Source organism: Antrostomus carolinensis, unplaced genomic scaffold, assembly GCF_000700745.2.
Source record: "Antrostomus carolinensis isolate BGI_N321 unplaced genomic scaffold, ASM70074v2 scaffold5053, whole genome shotgun sequence".
Classification (NCBI taxonomy): Eukaryota; Metazoa; Chordata; class Aves; order Caprimulgiformes; family Caprimulgidae; genus Antrostomus; species Antrostomus carolinensis.
This window is the reverse complement of record NW_010307126.1, coordinates 32,216-49,713: the sequence shown is the minus strand read 5'-3', so window position 1 is coordinate 49,713 and position 17,498 is coordinate 32,216. Positions and strand designations below refer to the sequence as shown.

General features: G+C 41.1%; 1 protein-coding gene across 2 annotated transcripts in view; it reads left to right on the top strand.

The window, feature by feature from the left end:
* Positions 1-17,498, top strand: part of XDH (xanthine dehydrogenase) — a 50,485-nt gene that overhangs the window by 18,374 nt on the left and 14,613 nt on the right. For both annotated transcript variants that reach the window (XM_010165312.1, XM_010165313.1), the window contains 13 exons: positions 207-299; positions 1,063-1,214; positions 2,156-2,249; positions 3,120-3,229; positions 7,009-7,193; positions 7,708-7,882; positions 8,308-8,397; positions 9,049-9,218; positions 11,720-11,843; positions 12,242-12,361; positions 13,858-13,954; positions 15,872-15,996; positions 16,702-16,835. In XM_010165312.1, coding sequence (XP_010163614.1) covers positions 207-299; positions 1,063-1,214; positions 2,156-2,249; positions 3,120-3,229; positions 7,009-7,193; positions 7,708-7,882; positions 8,308-8,397; positions 9,049-9,218; positions 11,720-11,843; positions 12,242-12,361; positions 13,858-13,954; positions 15,872-15,996; positions 16,702-16,835 — 1,669 coding nt within the window. The remainder of the gene's footprint in view (positions 1-206; positions 300-1,062; positions 1,215-2,155; positions 2,250-3,119; positions 3,230-7,008; positions 7,194-7,707; positions 7,883-8,307; positions 8,398-9,048; positions 9,219-11,719; positions 11,844-12,241; positions 12,362-13,857; positions 13,955-15,871; positions 15,997-16,701; positions 16,836-17,498) is intronic.

Here is a 17,498-nt window from a genome sequence, read left to right as displayed (position 1 = left end):
AGAATCTCTACAGCTTCCCTCTGAGAAAATTCTGGTATTAGTGGAAAACAGCTTTCAGTTTGGTATCTCTGTGACCTTATAGAATCTGTGTAATAGATGGTCAATGAACTGACTCTTTAACAGCCTGCTGCTGTTTCATTGGGAAACAGTTAACTTAGACTCTCTGTCACATGTGTGTAACTGTAGGAAATTTACTTTTCCTTAAGGTATTGAGATGAGGTTAAAGAACATGCTGTATCCAGTGATAATAGCACCAGCATGGATCTCTGAAATGAATGCTGTTCAGCACACTGAAACAGGTGAGTAAAAAAGAGGCAGAATGCCTGTGAAATGAGTGGGGACTCCACCTCCAGATTAAAAACTGCTTTCTGTATGCATTAGTGCCTCTCCCATGCAGGGAATTAAGTGAGTGATATGTAAAAATAAATGGAGAAGCAAAGAGGGCTTTCACTAGGAGGTGGTATAATAGACATTTTATCTGTTTGGTGCCCACTGTTTTGCGTATATTAACCGGGTTAATAATGGGTGTCAATGGGCAATCTTTTTATTTAGAAAGATTTGAAAAATAGTAACTGGGGAAAAGATGCTGGATTTGACAGTCTAAGTGACTAAGTATTGCATTTATCTTCATGGTGGAAACAAGTCAACCTTACATATAGTTAAAAGTAATTAGGACAACGTAGTGCACGTGGCCAGTGCCTGGTAGCACGTTTAAGGTGTGGAAACTGGACAGGAGTTGGAGCTCACTTGTCAAAGGACAAACTAATAGCCATAGGAGGGCAACATCATTCATGATATCCTGAGGCAAAAGGGCTGTGGGTTGCTGCCATGTGAGAGGCAGTACCACCATGAGCTGTGATTTAAAGGTGAATTTTGCTCTGAGGATGTGATGTTTACATGCAGTGCATACAAAATAGTCCAGTGTGACTGTATGTCTTCTGTAAACCCTGCTGTCTAATTAAACTCAGTGGCATGTAAGCTTTGTAGACATGGTTATATAACCATCCTCCTCTACATTGGTATTTGGGAGAACAACAGTTATTTTCATTTGTTTGTTTACAGGGGTCACCTTTGGCGCTGCCTGTACCCTGAGCTCAGTAGAGGAGGTGCTGAGAAAAACAGTGGCAGAGCTTCCTCCTTACAAAACAGAGGTCTTCCAGGCTGTCCTTGAGCAGTTACGGTGGTTTGCAGGGCCACAGATCAGGAACGTTGCCGTAAGTGACTCAGGAGCATTCAGGGACTGGAATTGAAAGCTCAATCTGAGGAGCTGGCCTGCCTCATCCAGTGTTGGTGTGCCTTGTGATTCTCAACACAAGAACATCTGCAACTCTAGGCAAAGAAGCTAGTATGTGTAAACCAACCCCAGAAACCGATAGCAACATAGGTCTTAGCTGGTGTCTGTGCTATGCTGATATCAAATGTCTGGCAAGCAAGGGAAACATGACAGTTGTCCAGGTCTTCCATCATTTTTATCAAGATAAGTGGGCGAAACTGTAGTGAGATTTGACTAACTTGACAAAAATTTATTTAGAGTGCTGGACAAACTTAAAAGAAGCAGATGTGTAGATTTCTGCCAGCACAACCGTGATAGTCGTAGTGTTAATGCATCAGATCTGGCAAATTTCCTCTAATTTTAAAAGGAAAGAAGAGGTGGGTTTGTTGTGTTCAAATTCCATATACTAAAAGAAAATAGATCAATGAACCAGCCTACCAAACACAAAATTTTGTTCCACAAGATACTGTGCCACACGTTTATATTGCAGCCAAAAAACGTGTGTTCCTGACTTACTGAAAAGATGCTCAATACTTTAATGGATCTTCCCTTAATTGCAGCTACAGTGATAGAATTTGGCATTGTTGAGCGTACATGGTTTGAGCACAGGGTAGTTCGGATGCATTACCCAAAGACTGTTCCTAAAACTGTTTCAGGCAAACACTAGTATTGACTGGGACAGCAACTGAGTTCATGGCTTTTATGTTTTCCCACTTCATTCAAGGCTTAAAATTGCTGAGTGGGCAAAAATAATTTATCAAAGCAAACTCAAGCAGAGCTAGCCTCCAGTGGACTGTGTTTGGAGTAATGCAGGATTACAAGTGCTATGGCTGTATCTTCAGGTTTCTAAATATTTGTCTGATGCATATATTATCACTCTAGGCTCTTGGAGGGAACATAATGACAGCAAGCCCAATTTCTGACTTAAATCCTGTGTTAATGGCAAGTGGAAGCAAGCTGACTCTGGCATCAAATGGTAAGTTACTTACATTCCCTTCTGGCAATGGGAGGAATGAGATAGTCAACAGTCCTCTGCCATGGATTGTTAGGTCAGGTCAGAACTTGAAAGTGGAAGTTAACATTACATAAAATAAGCTTAGTCTGAATCTTCAGGGGTTTTGCCCTTTTTGAGTCTGAAGTCCTAAGGCTAGGCCTAAGGTTGGCTTCCTAAAGAATTTTGAACTTTTGTGGCAGAATGAATCTCTGGTACTGTGTATGTAGACACATCCTTGTGAAGAGCTGATTGAAGACATCTATTTGAAAAACAATGGGCATGAAGTTGTTTCTGGTCACTATCATACTTTGATCCTTGTGGATTTTACAGATAAAGATTGAAACTGGTCTGGGTTTTTTTTGTTTGTTTGTTTGTTTTTTTCTCTCTAAAGAAGCCAAATGTCTCAATTTGTATTTCCTCTTGGGAAGAATTTTTTTTTGCAATAGGTTCCTTGAAGTAAGTGGACTCTCTGATCAGTGACTTTTTCTTGTACTGGTCTGTGTGCAGGCTAAGGAAAGGGGAAAGAGGGAATTACACTGGGGTGTTGGAAACTGGTTCACCTGAAGCCTCAGCTTTAATTAGATAAAGGGGGAGGGAGGTTTCTTTGATCTTTATGTGCACATTTCCTGTGCACATAAAACTTTGTATGTAGGCAGAAGCTATTATAGATTCCACAAGTACCAAAATAAATCTGAGAAAATCCTTCCTGATTTGGTCAACGAGGGTGGAAAAATGAAAACTGGTGTCATATCAAGAGTGGTTTGTGTAGACTGAAGGCTCTTTCACACATACTATTCTCTTATTGATCTGAGTTATTCATTCATCTGCCATTGATCTCTACTTGCTCTGCAGAGGGCAAAAGGACTATCACAATGGATGAGAAGTTTTTCACTGGATACAGAAAGACAATAGTTAAGCCTGAAGAGATACTTCTCTCTGTTGAAATCCCCTACAGCAGGAAGGTAAGCTTGCAGGAAAAGACTTCAATGTCTGTGGAGATAAAATTATGTTATTTGAGTGTTATTTTCAATGTTAGGCACTCTTTTCCTTAGAGACTGACCTCCAAATACTTATGCATTATGTAGTCTCAAGTGGACCAGGAAGCAAGTAAAATACTTGCTGAAAATCTAGCAATGTACTCTTTTTTGACACGCAAGGGGAGCTGGGCTCCGTGATAAAGTACAGTAAGCCCAAGAAACTTTCTAGTGCAAGAAATATAAATTTCACTTTATTGTGTGTAGCTTATTGAGTGCATTTGGTAATGATGAAAGGTGACAAAGTGATATTCCCAGAGGTCTAAGTTCTGTTTGCAAAATAGTACAGCAAAGATGCTGCAGTTCCTGAAGTGAAGGATCATGAGGTTCCTGCTTCATTTCTGTGAAGTGAAATGGGAAAAGAAATGGGGGAAAGCGTGTACAGATAAGAGGGAAGTTCAGTTTCTGCATCCTTGCCTTGCAAGACTGAAACCACAAGGACTGATTATTAGGACATTTTGGCAATATGGGCTTGCAACTTCAAATGAGCCTGCAAAACTTCCTTTGAATAGAACAATGAGCACTTCTCTTCTATAGCAGCATGAACCCTAACTGATTCGGAGTGTCTAAGAGGTAAAACTCTCTCCCCCCACCCCTTTAAGGCTGAGAACATCAGACTGTAATTTTTTTGTCTGTGAAGGTATTTATGTTTTAGGGCTTGAGGCTGTAAGATGCAAGGATTCACAGTTTAAGACACACTTTCTTTATAAATGGAAAACAGACTTACTTGAAATGCCATCGTATTATGGGATAGAACCAATAAATTCTTTATCTGTCCTCTCTAACTTCTGTATCTAACTGTTAAGGAAACACAGCTATTTTATTTATGAAGTTTTCCCATCTGTTTCTGAGTGACTGTTCTTTGATCTTGTGATAATTGCAGGAAGCATTGCTTTTTGTCAAAATAAGAAACATGCTTGAGGTAATCAATGGAAAACACCATATTCCTCCATCCACATGATGGTCATATGGCAATTTCACAAAACAAACAAATGTTTACCAGCAGGGCAATGTTTTCATCCCTAGGTTATATGCAGCTCATTGATCTGAAAAACTAAAACAACTTTTGAACTCTCTACTTCATGGTTTCTTGGCTGATCTTTGCTCACAAACTTGAAGTCAGGGAGACTAAAGTTCTTCAGGGGATGTCTGAAAGTGCTGGCATGTGGCAGGCAAAGTCTTCTGGAACTGTGATTTCCTGACAACTGTAAGCAGGGCTGTGTCAGCACACAGCTAAATAATTTTTTTTGTTTGTTTATATTTGTTTAAAACTGATGTTACATCTTGCATTGATGTGACTTGTCACAACAAAGGTAAGACTGGCTGAAGAACAGAATTAGCAGTTTACATGAGTCAGTGTTACTGTAGGAGGACTGAGTGCAGGGAAGGCTTTATCACAAAGAAGTTGTTAAGGGAGAGGAGGTAACACCTTTTTCTCCTGCTAGTTCGTGTGTCAGGTATGTAAGACATTCAGGGAATAAAGATCTTTGAGTCTGTACTTTTAAGGGGATTGCAGCTGAGCAAAGACAATATTTAGAAAAGGAAACAGCTCACTGGATTAAAGATAAAATATAAAGAGATTCCAGAAAAGAAAACTGCCTAGCTTTTTATATATAACAAGGCATTCCCAGAACAGGGCATATCCTTTATTTAACAGCCCTCTTTCTCTTCTGGACTATAAAAACTTTCCTTGTGTTCCAGGTAATGGTCACAAATGTTATGCATCACTTGTGTTATTATTCACTTAGTGACCATCAGGGTTTTGTTCTTTCCCTTGCATATATCTTTCTCTATTACTTTTGTCACTGCTACATAATTTTTAGGATAATAGTATTCTGTGTTACATAGACATTTACTCGTTTTCAAATAGAAAAAGCCTGACAATGCAATTCCTATATATTTCTATCTTTGGAAAACAATCTTAATCTACTGTTTGCTCAATATTGCCATCATAGGGTCATAGTGTCACAATTTTTGCCCTGTTAAAGAGACAGAAAGCAGTCATGAAGTCTTACTTCATCCTTTAAATTAGTATCCTCCAACCTTCATCCATTATTGATCTCTATATTCAACAGTGATGGACTGAAAAAAATGACATGGAAACAATGTTTTTGGAATTGTGAATATTGCCTATGAATCTTCTAGAACCTGTGGATTTCTTAATGTGCTCCTACCTGGTGTTGCATCTTGTCTGGAAGGGGATACTACTCTAGGTGCCTAATATGCAGCCCTTGAAAGTAAGGGTTGCTTGGTTTTCCTGTGAGAATAACTACCACCTAAGAGCTTTCTCTCTTAGGGAGGGACATGCTCTGTTTAAGCAAGAGGTAGGGCACACATGGGCAGCTGATGTGATGGCTGCTTTACCTACACTCCTAGGGAGGAAAAATAGTGAGTGCCTTTTCTCCCACAGGACTCTGTATAAAGAGAACTAAGGTGTCTTGTGAGGAGTGAAGGCAAATATTGCCCTCTTGTTGCAGTCATATTATTGGAAAACATCTCTGAAGTGTGCAGTAAGAGAAGAGGCTGCTTTTTCTCCTTTTTGAAAGCTAATTTCTTTAACAAGCAAAGTGACAGAATGTCCTCATTGGGAGGATGCTATTGATGTTCCTCTGCTATTATCTGCTGGCTGCCCGCTAATTACTTGAATTCAGGAAATGAAATACACCCTTCAGTTGTATCTCCAGTAACAAATTCTCGATGCACAAAAGGGGCCTCTTGTGAAACTGTTCTCATTGCTAACAATAGCAGAATTGTTCTTTACAATAAAGAAAGAATTGCTGCCCACTTCTGATTAGAAATAATGGAACAGACTGCTGTGCTGTGCTGTGCAGAGTCACTTGGCTAAGCTATTAGAGGAGAAACTTGGCAGAAAACTCTCCAGAAGGGCCATGCAAAGACATCAGATCTGATTCCTCTCTTAGCCTGCAGGATGCCTGAACAGCAATTTGTCATAATCTGCAGGACAGGCAAGGGGAAAAACTTGTGACTCTGACTCCAGGGTGACACCATCACTTGGCGTATACTGATAGACTGTTAATCTCATATTTACTGCCACTCTTCATAGGAGAGCTGCTGAGTTTTGTGAGTAGTAGTCACTGGTGCTTTTAAAAGAATTTCCTTGCTCTGTGGAGACCAGAGGATTCAGGATAGTTACTGAGAATTGTATTTGCAACAACAGACCAAAATTGTCTTTTATTAATTAATCTGGTCTACTCTAGAACTGCGAGACACATGATTACTGATTTCAGTTCTTGCAGAGTTCTAAGGTTTAGGAAAAAGCAAGAAGGGAAGGGGTTTAGAATATGAATTTTACTGATTAGACTTCCAGGTTGGCAGCCTGGGAGAAAGGAAAAGTTGCTGAGGAACAATAAGCTTGTTTATGCACAAAACCTGTCCTGGTTCTTCCTCTCAAGGCATGGAAAAAAATGTGACAGGTATGAGCAGATCTCTGTCAAATCTCATTTCCCACACAGTCCTAGGTTGGCTAATAGACACTGATCTAATATATTAGAATTAATTATTGAATCATGTGAAAATATAAAGCATTGCCTGAACAAACATGTCCTATTTGGCCCTGCAAGATGAATCAACCAGATACAGTTCCCTGGAATAGCTTATCCATGTAGAGATAGGTTAACAGCTTGTCCATATTTAAACTCCAAAGCATGCCAAGATAAAGAATGAAGAAATATTTTCCTGTCTTCTAGGGTGAATACTTCTCAGCTTTCAAGCAGGCTTCCCGTCGAGAGGATGACATTGCTATTGTGACCTGTGGGATGAGAGTCCTGTTCCAAGATGGCACTAACCGAGTGGAGGAGATAAAACTAAGTTATGGAGGAATGGCTCCTACAACTGTCCTGGCACTAAAAACTTGCCAGGAGCTCACTGGCAGGTAGGAATTTTTCTGTGATGGAAGGACTATCTAATGGAACAGTGCTGATTTTTGCAGGAGCAGTTCAAATACCCTAAATCCTCTCTGGTTGTACACAGAAGGAGAAAGGGGAAGAAATGTAGCTACACTTCTTCAGCAGTCTGCGTTTTGTGTGATACCTTGCTTCCTGAAGTACTCCTTACTCTCAAAGATCCGTGTCAGTCTCTCATTCAACTTCCTTGCCGAACTCACTCATCTGTTGAAGTGGGCAGAAACTAGATGTGGGTAGGACCTACATTTTCTTTCCAACTCGACTGAGAAATCTGTGCCCTTATATTTAATAGCTTTACCACATCTTTAGAAAAGGTGGCATGAGCCCAAGATGAGGGCAAAGCTGACATATATACTATAAACAGAGATAGAACAGGTGGCTGTTGCTTGAGAGCTTGTGGGGCTGCCATGTCAGAAGAGTTAGTCTGCCCTGGTGATATTTAGGGCTGAGCAAGGGCTCTGTGTCACCTTTGTTCCCTTGCAGAGACTGGAATGAGAAGCTGCTGCAGGATGCCTGCCACTTACTGGCGGGTGAGATGGATCTGTCTCCTTCTGCACCTGGTGGGATGGTGGATTTCCGACGCACACTCACGCTCAGCTTCTTCTTCAAGTTCTACCTGACAGTCCTTCAGAAGCTAAGCAAGAACCACGATGGCACTGTGAGTGCTGCTAGGGAAGGCGGATTTGGGGAAGGAGGACTTGTCTGGGCTGTCTTGGTGGGGAAGGCAGGAGTTCAGATTCAAATGGAGTTGTACCTGATAACAAACTCTGTTGCAATCGGTACCAGAGCTACTCTACTCCTTACCTGCATGAAAGTGGCTAGTGTGTCTTCCCACTTGCTTCCTTGTAGCATCCCCGCCTTGCTGTGGAAGGATGCTGAGCTGTGGGTTCACAGGAGGATTCCTGGACTTCTCCCCTTCATTACATTACGACTGCTCTTGTGGGTCTGTGGCTGTTCTTTGCACAGAGCCTGAGCCCTGTTTGCATTTCACCCAGTGAAAGATGAATTATCTTCACTGGAGAACAGAGAATATCTTGGGCTACTGGCAGGGAAGATGACTCTTCTTTAATATGTCTCTGGCAGAAGAATCTGTGTGAGCCGGTCCCCTCGAACTACATCAGTGCTACAGAGCTGTTTCACAAAGATCCCATTGCAAATGCCCAGCTCTTCCAAGTAAGTAGCAGAACCTGTATGATGTAGACCCGGGTCTTTCTGTAGCTTATCTGCTTCTTATCTTTTTTTTCTCCCTGAGGATGAACAATACACGTATCTACATAATGCCATTCCAGAGGCTTGTATTTGAGTCTTAGTCCCTTCCTTGCTTTAGGATACAATGTTCTTTCCTGTTGTTGCCCAAAACTGTTCCTGGTGTGTACAGCTTCATGAAAATTGCTGTGGGTAGCACTTTTCTCCTGCATCCACCTCTATATCCAAACTGAAATTGCCCTCCCGCTTTCCACGGTTGCAGCCTGTCTCTCTGCATCTCTTGGGCTTCAGGATACATCTCCTTCCTTATTTCTCCACTAACAATCTGTTTTAGCTTTGAGAGTAGAAGCTAGCTGTAGAACTTGAACCTTTTATGCAAGCTGTCAGATCAGACCCTTCTCTTCCACAGCAGTTTCAAAAACCCTGTTCTTTTCACTTCATTCTCTACAGCCTCCTCTGTGTAGTTGCTCCATCTTGTTTAGCTTGCTTTCCCATGGGACTGAGCCTCCATCCCATTCCCCATCTCACTAGAATGTCTCACCTTGCCTTTTGCTCTCCCATCAATGCTTCTGTCCCCTGCAGCATAAGCAGCAGTAGTCAGTATGTGTTTTGTTCCAGGAAGTGCCCAAGGGGCAGGCAGTTGAAGATATGGTGGGTCGGCCCCTGATGCACGTTTCAGCAGCCAAACAAGCATGTGGAGAAGCTGTTTACTGTGATGACATCCCTCACTATGAGAATGAGCTGTATCTGACGCTGGTGACCAGCACCAAAGCCCACGCTAAGATCCTGTAAGTGTTGCTTCTGAGTTCAGACGTTGGAAGCATCCAGTGCCAGGTGGCTTTAGAAAACATTGACCTGTCAAGTTGTGGTTGAGGGAAATGTTTTTGCATTAGTGGGAACTCCATTGCATACTGTTACATGGATGTGAGCTGTATCTGTTACAGCTGCCTTACAAGTCTGTGTCAGTGGGAATTGAGGGAATTAACACCAAACTCGGAGCTTTGCTGGAGCACAAAGTCCTCAGCCCTAGGCAGCTTTCTTGTATGTCCCATTTCTTATACTCAAGCATGCAGAATTAAAAAGGAGCAGGGTAGGAGAGCACCACAATATCTGAGAAGATGTAATGACCAGAGCCTGCAGCTTGAACATGCCCTTTCCTGTTTGCCTAAAAATTTAGATTGTAACATGTACTTCCACCACAGCACTTCCTCTGGTGTGTAGTCGACTGTGTGTGTAGTCTTCTGGCTTTTTGCTTTGCACAATACTTGCTTGCACTGACCACGATCAAGCCCTCTGCAAAACAGAGTTAGCTTCAGCTATTGGAAGTAGAGGTGTTTGTGCTTGGCTACAGCAAGGTGGATAGATCAGTATTTGGAAGTGCAGCTGTCTCTGAAAACTTGTTCATGCAGAGCATGACTGGTGTATAATTTATAACCAGAGTGACTAACTCTAAAAAACCTATCCTGGCAGGTAATGCCATCCACATTCTCATATGAGTTTTAATGCTGTTATATTGTGGGACTGACAGCCCCCCCACAATCCCTAATTGCTACGTTGTGGTGCTACTCTGCAGGCTTTCATCTGCCCTCAAGTGCTTTATTGTGGGACACTGTGTTACGTTGCCTTGTGTCATCCTCAATAGCCTTGCGATGTGCTGTTTATTCCTTAGGCAATACTTCCTGCTTATTTAGGCTTCCTGCCCAGAGGTTTCCCACAGTGGTCTAATACGGGATGGGCAGCATGTTGGTTGTGAAAGAAATTGCCCTGTCATCATTGTTAAATCTTAGGTGTTGCAATGTGGTCATTGGTGAGTGCTGCAAACACATAAGCACTGTTACTACTACCAGTGCAGATGAGGCAATAGAGAAAGCATCAGATCTATGCATGTGACCACACAAGCGGTATTTTCTAGAGGCTGCTGCACATGTTCTCTGGCATTTGTGTTTCACATTCACGTTTCAAGTTGTAAGCCTGTGTTGTTCTGTAGAGGAAGTGGTAGAATATTTCATTAAGTGACAGAAGTATCTCAGCCTATTATTTTGTCAGTCAAAATATTGGCTCTGAAAATTTCCACTTCACTCAAGTCAGATTTTGACCACCAAGTGTAAATTAGAAATCATCCGCCTTTCTGTTTCTAACTAAGGGAAACAGGGGATTCTTTCTGAGGCATTACTTCAGAAGCACAGGAAAGTGAACTTTCCAAAGAAATATAGCATTGTTTTCAGTTCCTGCTGTCTAAGAGTTCATGTGGGAAAGTTCATTCATATATTTAATGTCTTTTTAAAAAAGTCGGTAGCTCACTGGGATGTGTAAACAGCTACTTTCAGGCACAGTTTGTATCAGAGTTTCAGGAGTCTAAACAAGCATGCTGAAAAAATTGCAGCAATTTACAGAAGACAATAAATCATTCAGTTAGGAGAAACAAAGCCACAACTTTTCTATTTGCAACAGTTCCCTTGTAAAGCAAGCCAGTTACGGAGCCAGTGTACAAAATATTGCAAAAGGAGTTCGAAAATCTTTTGTAATATATTTTTAAATTAAATACTCCATATAAAAATTAAATTACATTGTAATTTTCTAGTTACTTTCTGTCCTGCTTGTTACTTATTTTTAAATCAGTGTATGACTCAAGCAGACAAGCATTTTGGTTAGATAACTGTTTTGGTGATTACCAAATTAAGCCTTTCATGAAGCTCTTTGTCTTTTGGAGGATTATTTCTTTTGCGTCCTTTCAAATACCCTAGAGGTTCCATGTGATTTATAGTCAAGAACTTCTTCCCAACTCACAGCCATATTTTTTTTTTTCTCTAGAGATGAGCTCACAATAGATGGCATGTGTCTGCAGTAAAATTCAATTTTTATCAATAGACAGGGAGGAATCTGGCCCTCACAGAATCATAGGAGCTGAGAAGACAGTGGAGACTTACCATCACTAACACCAATCTGTCTTTGGTAAAGGGTGTCAAGGGATCTTTAGTACATGGGGTGACTGGATCGAGTTCAGGTGTGTCTTAGGGAAAAGATGTATGGTACGGTATAGTCCAAAGAAGCAGGCTGGTAATCAGACTCACAGTCAGGATTCAGATTATAATACAGATTCCAAATTATTTTAGTCTAATATGTTGCCCTTTCTGCCTTGGTCTTGCTTGATATTCATGTGACAAACTCCTCCTTTTCTGCATAGCCAGACTTCAAGGAATCAGGCCTGAAAATGTATTATTACAAATAAGCACTTACAGAAAGAAAAATCAGAAATGATAAAGTTGCTTCTCCTCCTTTCTTTCTTTAGTTCTATAGATGCATCTGAAGCTCAGAGTGTTCCTGGGTTTGTGTGTTTTGTCTCCGCCAAGGATGTTCCTGGCAGTAACATCACTGGCATTGCTAATGATGAGACTGTCTTTGCCGAGGACTTGGTATGTTGTTAAAAATAGCCCTTTTCAATCACGCTGCTCAGGAGATAAGATTTCTGATATTGTCCAGTTAAATCCTCTACCATATACAGAAATCAATCCTGACTGCACTGGGGTCAGTAGAAATCTTGGTGCCAAATTCAGTGATGCTTGAGTCCCCTTGCCCTGTGCCCTCCTCCGTGTATCTCTACAATTCTCCTCTAAACTGCAGGCCCGTGGGACAGGCTCACTTGGATACTGTCTGAAGTTGGTTGTGATAGGTTTTACTTGACCGGTTTTAAATAGTCTGGTCCAAAGAGACAAAAAATTGCACCAAAAGAATAGATGGAGAATTATCATGAGCCTTTCATTTACTGCATTTATGTACACCAAATTATGGTGGGTCCTAATCTTGCCTGTAGGTCACTTGTGTTGGTCATATCATCGGTGCAGTTCTTGCAGACACACAAGAACATTCCAGAAGAGCAGCTAAAGCTGTGAAGATTAAGTATGAAGAGCTCAAACCTGTTGTTACCATTCAGGTAAGACAGCTCAGAGCTGCTTCTGCAGTTAGCTTGGGATGCCCTGATGTCTAACTTTTGTTCTCGCACATGTGGTTATTTAGCTGCATGTTTTGTTTGTTTATGTGGGTGCAGCAGGATATGGATAGAAGGATTAACTTGTATATTTAAATATAAAGAGGACACACCTTTGTGGTACTGGGAGTACATTAACTTGTTCTGTGTTATTTAAAACTATAACAACTGAACAGTGGCAGATATATTGTGCTCAGCACAAACTTGTTAAAATTAACAAGGTTACTGCCAGTTACATTCTTACCCACAGATGCTTGCTTTCAAGATTTTCTGGTATAACTCTGCTGGTTTGAGTGGTATTCATTCATTCTTCCTTCTCTGATTTATAAAATTCAGTAGGAGGGTGTGAAAATGTCTCTTCTAGCTCTGTCACTGCACTGCTTCTCTGAGATTTCTGCAGACCACTTGTCTAGATTCTAGAGCTGATGAAATTAATTTTCTGGTGTTCAGTCTGCTCTGTGGACAGAGCCTTAAGTGGCTTTTCTCAAAGCTGAAGAAATGAATGTCAACAGTTTGTGATCACATCATGCTTTTTTTTTTTTAACAAGATGGCTTGTTAACAAGATTTCCTTATGTGAGAGTAAAAGTAAATTATAATACCTAACATGGTATTCACATTTAGAAATTAGAGAAAAATGTATGAAGACATTCTTATTGGGGAAAGGTTAGAACCGGGAGATTCTAATTAAATTTTTGCAATGGTCAATATTTCATAATGTGTTTTGTAATGTGAATTGTATTCATGCCAATACAAAGAGTCTGTGCATTGCAGGCTTTGGCACTGTCATCTATGGTCAGAAGTTTTGATTTGAATGATTTTTGAGTTCACAAACAGCATGTGAGAACTTTTCCTTTTCCGAGGCTTCTAGTTGTTTATTCAACCAGAGAAGATGAGAGTGGAGCCAAAAATGTGCTGATTATTTTTTGTTGTTGTTGATCATTGTGTTGTGGTTTGTTTGTTTGTTTATTTATTTTTATTATGGAAAGTTTCAGTTTTGGCAAAAGTGAAATATGGTTGTAAAATTTCCCCGAGAGTTTATTGTATGTTAGCTCAGAAGTGAACTAATTAAGTTCTCATCCTGTCTGAGATTGTTTCTCCTTTTATCTCTCTTCTTTTTCTGCCTTCTAGGCCACAGACTATAGTTAATGTATCTTGTAAGTCATAGCTCTGGTGGCTACAGACCTTGAGGTTCTGGGTCCGTAATGTAAAACGGGTCACAAGGAGAAAGCTACGATTGTCCAATTATAGTGCTTATTGTGAAATGGCTGCCTTCCCAAAAATTATTTTTTTACTGCTTTAAGTCAAGTCACTTGGCTATTACCATAGTTGGTGCTTGATAAGTTCTTGTGCTTTTTATCTCAGATATTTCTCCTTCAGTCAGAGGAAGCTTTGTTTTCATTCCACTTCCACAAAAATTTCATTGTGTCATTATGTTTCCTAGGAAGCTATTGAGAAACAATCCTTTTTTAAGTCTATAAAGAGGATTAAGAAGGGAGACGTGAAGAAAGGATTTGAGGAGTCTGATCACATTTTGGAAGGTGAGACTAAGAATTAATGCTTCTTTTAAAATAGGATAGTTTGTGACAAAAGAAGTCAAACTATCAACCTCCTTTTTATGCATATGATACTGAACTTGTGAAGGAAGGCTTACGGGGCTAAATTAATTTCATATTAAGTTTCAACTAACTGTTTATATACAAATAGCTTGTGAAACATTTAATTTCAGTTTTAAACAAACTTGGCTGCTTCCAGCTGTGCCCCTGGAAACACTCTTCCAATGTAAGGACACATTTTTCTTAAGGAAATATTCTACAAATGGATTTTTTTTTCCTGAAACATATCCATATAGGAGCTTTTCCCTGTCCAGACATAGCCTGGTCTGAATCTTATAGACAGTCAATTTCTTGTAACCTGGTATATGACTGTATCTTATGCAAATGGGACATACATGTGTCTGAAAACCTGATCCACAAACATTGGTGGATGTAAGTATCATGGAGAACATGGAATTGCCCTGTAACACTTTCTCGGCATTGATTGTTGGTCTGCCTTTGAGGATGGGGTTTTTTTGCTGTGCTTCTTGGTTTCATTCAGTTGGAGTCTGCCAAGCAGCTTGTAGAGACATGGGTAAACATAGCAATTATCAAGCAGTGTTTAAAATATCTATGAGTTAGGAGGGGAGAGTGCCAGAGCTGTGAACTGGAATACTCTGTTAGACCCATGTCATTGCTTGGTGTACGTATCAGCTCCTGAGAGGAAGAGTCTTGGACGTCAGACCTTTGGAGAGCTACGTATTTAGCGATAAGAGGTTGTTGTATCCCTCTTACAGATATGAGAGGGAAGCCAAATGGATTAGAGACACAAAGTCTGGTATGAAGGGATTATTCTCCAAGAATAGAGAAACATGCCCCCTTACCTCCCCCTCTGGGGGAAGAGGGGAGTTATTTCATTGAAACATCCATTTCCAGCTCTGTGACTTGTGTTTTGGTATGTGTTGCTGAGACTTTCCTCTGCAGTCACCAATTGCTGCTGGCACTTCAAAGGTGTCACAAGCTGTTGTCAACTGTTTCTTAGTGTGCTATACTACACAAAATGAAAACACCATGCCAGGCAAGGCAGAAATTCTTCTGAGATAGAATAGATTATTTAAAAGTCTGCAATACTGTGTGAATGCCAGGAGACAAGAGAAAGGCCTCTATTACATACCAGGTAGGCATTGTCTCACACAAATACGCATTTCTCACTGCTGTACCTAATGAAGGCAGCTGTTTTGTTGTTGCTGAGTTGAATAAAGGGAAGAGAGGAACAGGATTTTGAGAACTGCTCTGAATATTAATTTTCATGGCAGCTGAATAGACTAGGGCCATGACTGAGAAAGGAGGTCAATTCTGACATTTAATAATGTGTAGCATGACTGGAAATTGCACCCTTAGCACTTAGCCAGGTAAGATGTACTGAGAAAGAGCCACACGCAGTGACAGAGTTGGTTCCCAGTTACATCATCTTAAGGTATTTTGGCTTTCTATTTTTGTTCCCCTGTTTCAAAGTCTGTAACCTTGTATTTGATCTACTCAGATAGAATATACTTGATTTATTTTTATCCTTCATCTCAGTGGTGTTACCAGGGCACTCTGAAAGGCACCAAACACTGCATCTTAAGGGATGCTGGGTCAATGGCATGGTGTGCAGCTTTACTTTTGAAATACCAGCCACTTGTGTTTTGGACTGAAGATTTCTAGAAAGTGGAGGGGTTGTGTGTCTGGGGTTTTTTTGTTTTGTTTTTTAGAGTCAGTTTTAGAGCTAGGAGTATCCAGTCCTAGGCAATGCAAAGGATTGTCATTTAACACGTGTCAAAAGGACAGTAGCTTGCAGGCAGCGCATGATGGGAGACTTGTTATAACACCAGGGACACTGGGGCTAACACCGTCTCTGGGGCATTTCGTTCCATCTTCTAGGAGAGATGTACCTTGGTGGGCAGGAGCACTTCTATCTGGAAACTCACTCCACTGTTGCTGTGCCAAAGGGAGAAGATGGTGAGATGGAGCTCTTTGTGTCGACCCAAAACCTAATGAAGACGCAGGTACTGTCTCATTGACCTGCTACCTAAAAGACATTTGTTTCTCAGTTTCAGACTAGCTAAAATGTTGTTTTACAGTTGGTTCTAGCTCGTCTTGAATAAAAAATCCACGTGGGCTTAGAGTTGGATATGGAATCTGAAGTCCATATTGATCCTTCTGGTGTCCTGAATCTGCTTCCAGGTGACAGAGATGTTTCTGTTGGCAGCACATCTTTGTTGCCAGGGATTACATACTTAACCCTTTCTGGAGAGGGTGCCAGCTGGGCAGTAGGCATGGCTGTTGAATGACGACGTGTCCAAAAGAGAGATGGTGTAAACAATGGCCATATATACCAACTCTGCCATCTTGTGAGGTCGGCTACTGGCACTGTTGGGTGTCTTTGGCCTGTTTACTGACTCATCAAGACTGTCCAGAAGTCTTATAATAGAGTGAGGAGAATGGAGAGAGCAGTGTGGACATCAAACCCTGTGCTAAATGAGACGTATGTCTTGGTAATTTCATCTCTTGTCAGTCTCTTACTGAATCTGGTGCTGTCTGCTGAAGCACTGTGTGCCTTCCCACCTCAGAGATTAAGTACTGGGCTTAATGGTTCCAATTGCATCAAAACATTTGCACTGTTGCAATGGCTGCAGAAAGGCAATGTGTTGGTGTCAGTTCTAAACAACAGCTCAGCTCTGTAGATGTTCCGCTGTTCTGTTTTTCTTTAGGAGCTTGCTGCTAATGCACTGGGAGTCCCTTCAAATCGGATTGTGGTTAGAGTGAAAAGAATGGGAGGAGGATTTGGAGGAAAAGAGACTAGGAATACCATCTTGACAACTGCAGTGGCTGTTGCAGCCTTCAAGTAAGTTGGGGTGTGGGGAACAGGGCTTTTTCCTTTCAGACTGTCCCAGCCTGCCTCTTTCTGGAGCACCATTTGCATTGGAGCACTTTCAAGACTCTTCATGTCTTGTTACTGTACAGCTTATAGCAAGCCTGGGATTTCCCAAAGGAGGTGTCAAATGGGCTCTTTAGCTGGTAGGGAGAATTGAACCTTCTCAGAGAGGCTAAGCTTATCTGTGAATATCAGTTTTTAATAGGAAAGAGGGGAAAGCCCCTTACTCTGCTGTTCCTTTGCTGCTCTCTGAAAATGCCTAGATCTCAAATTATCTGCCTCTCCCCTTCACTTCACCCTGAACCCTTTCAATATCCAGCACTAGCCATGCCTGTTTTGTATAATAGAGGTATGAGTCTCTCCCTTGCTCAAAACTCTACTACACCAGCCTTGTGCCGTTGTTTCTCTGCTCTTCTGCAAACTCTTTCTTTGGATTTTTCAGTAGAAAGGGTGGCAGGCCACTGAAGAGAAACCCACACTTTTCAAACCCCTAAAAGATCAGGGAATGAACCTTGACTTGTAAGCATTTGTGAAGTGTAGATTGGAATGCACTTCTGGTTTCTGGAATTTTGATATGGGTTCATCTTTAACTGTGCAAGTTGTTGTGGTTGTGAGTGGTCATGATCTCTGAGA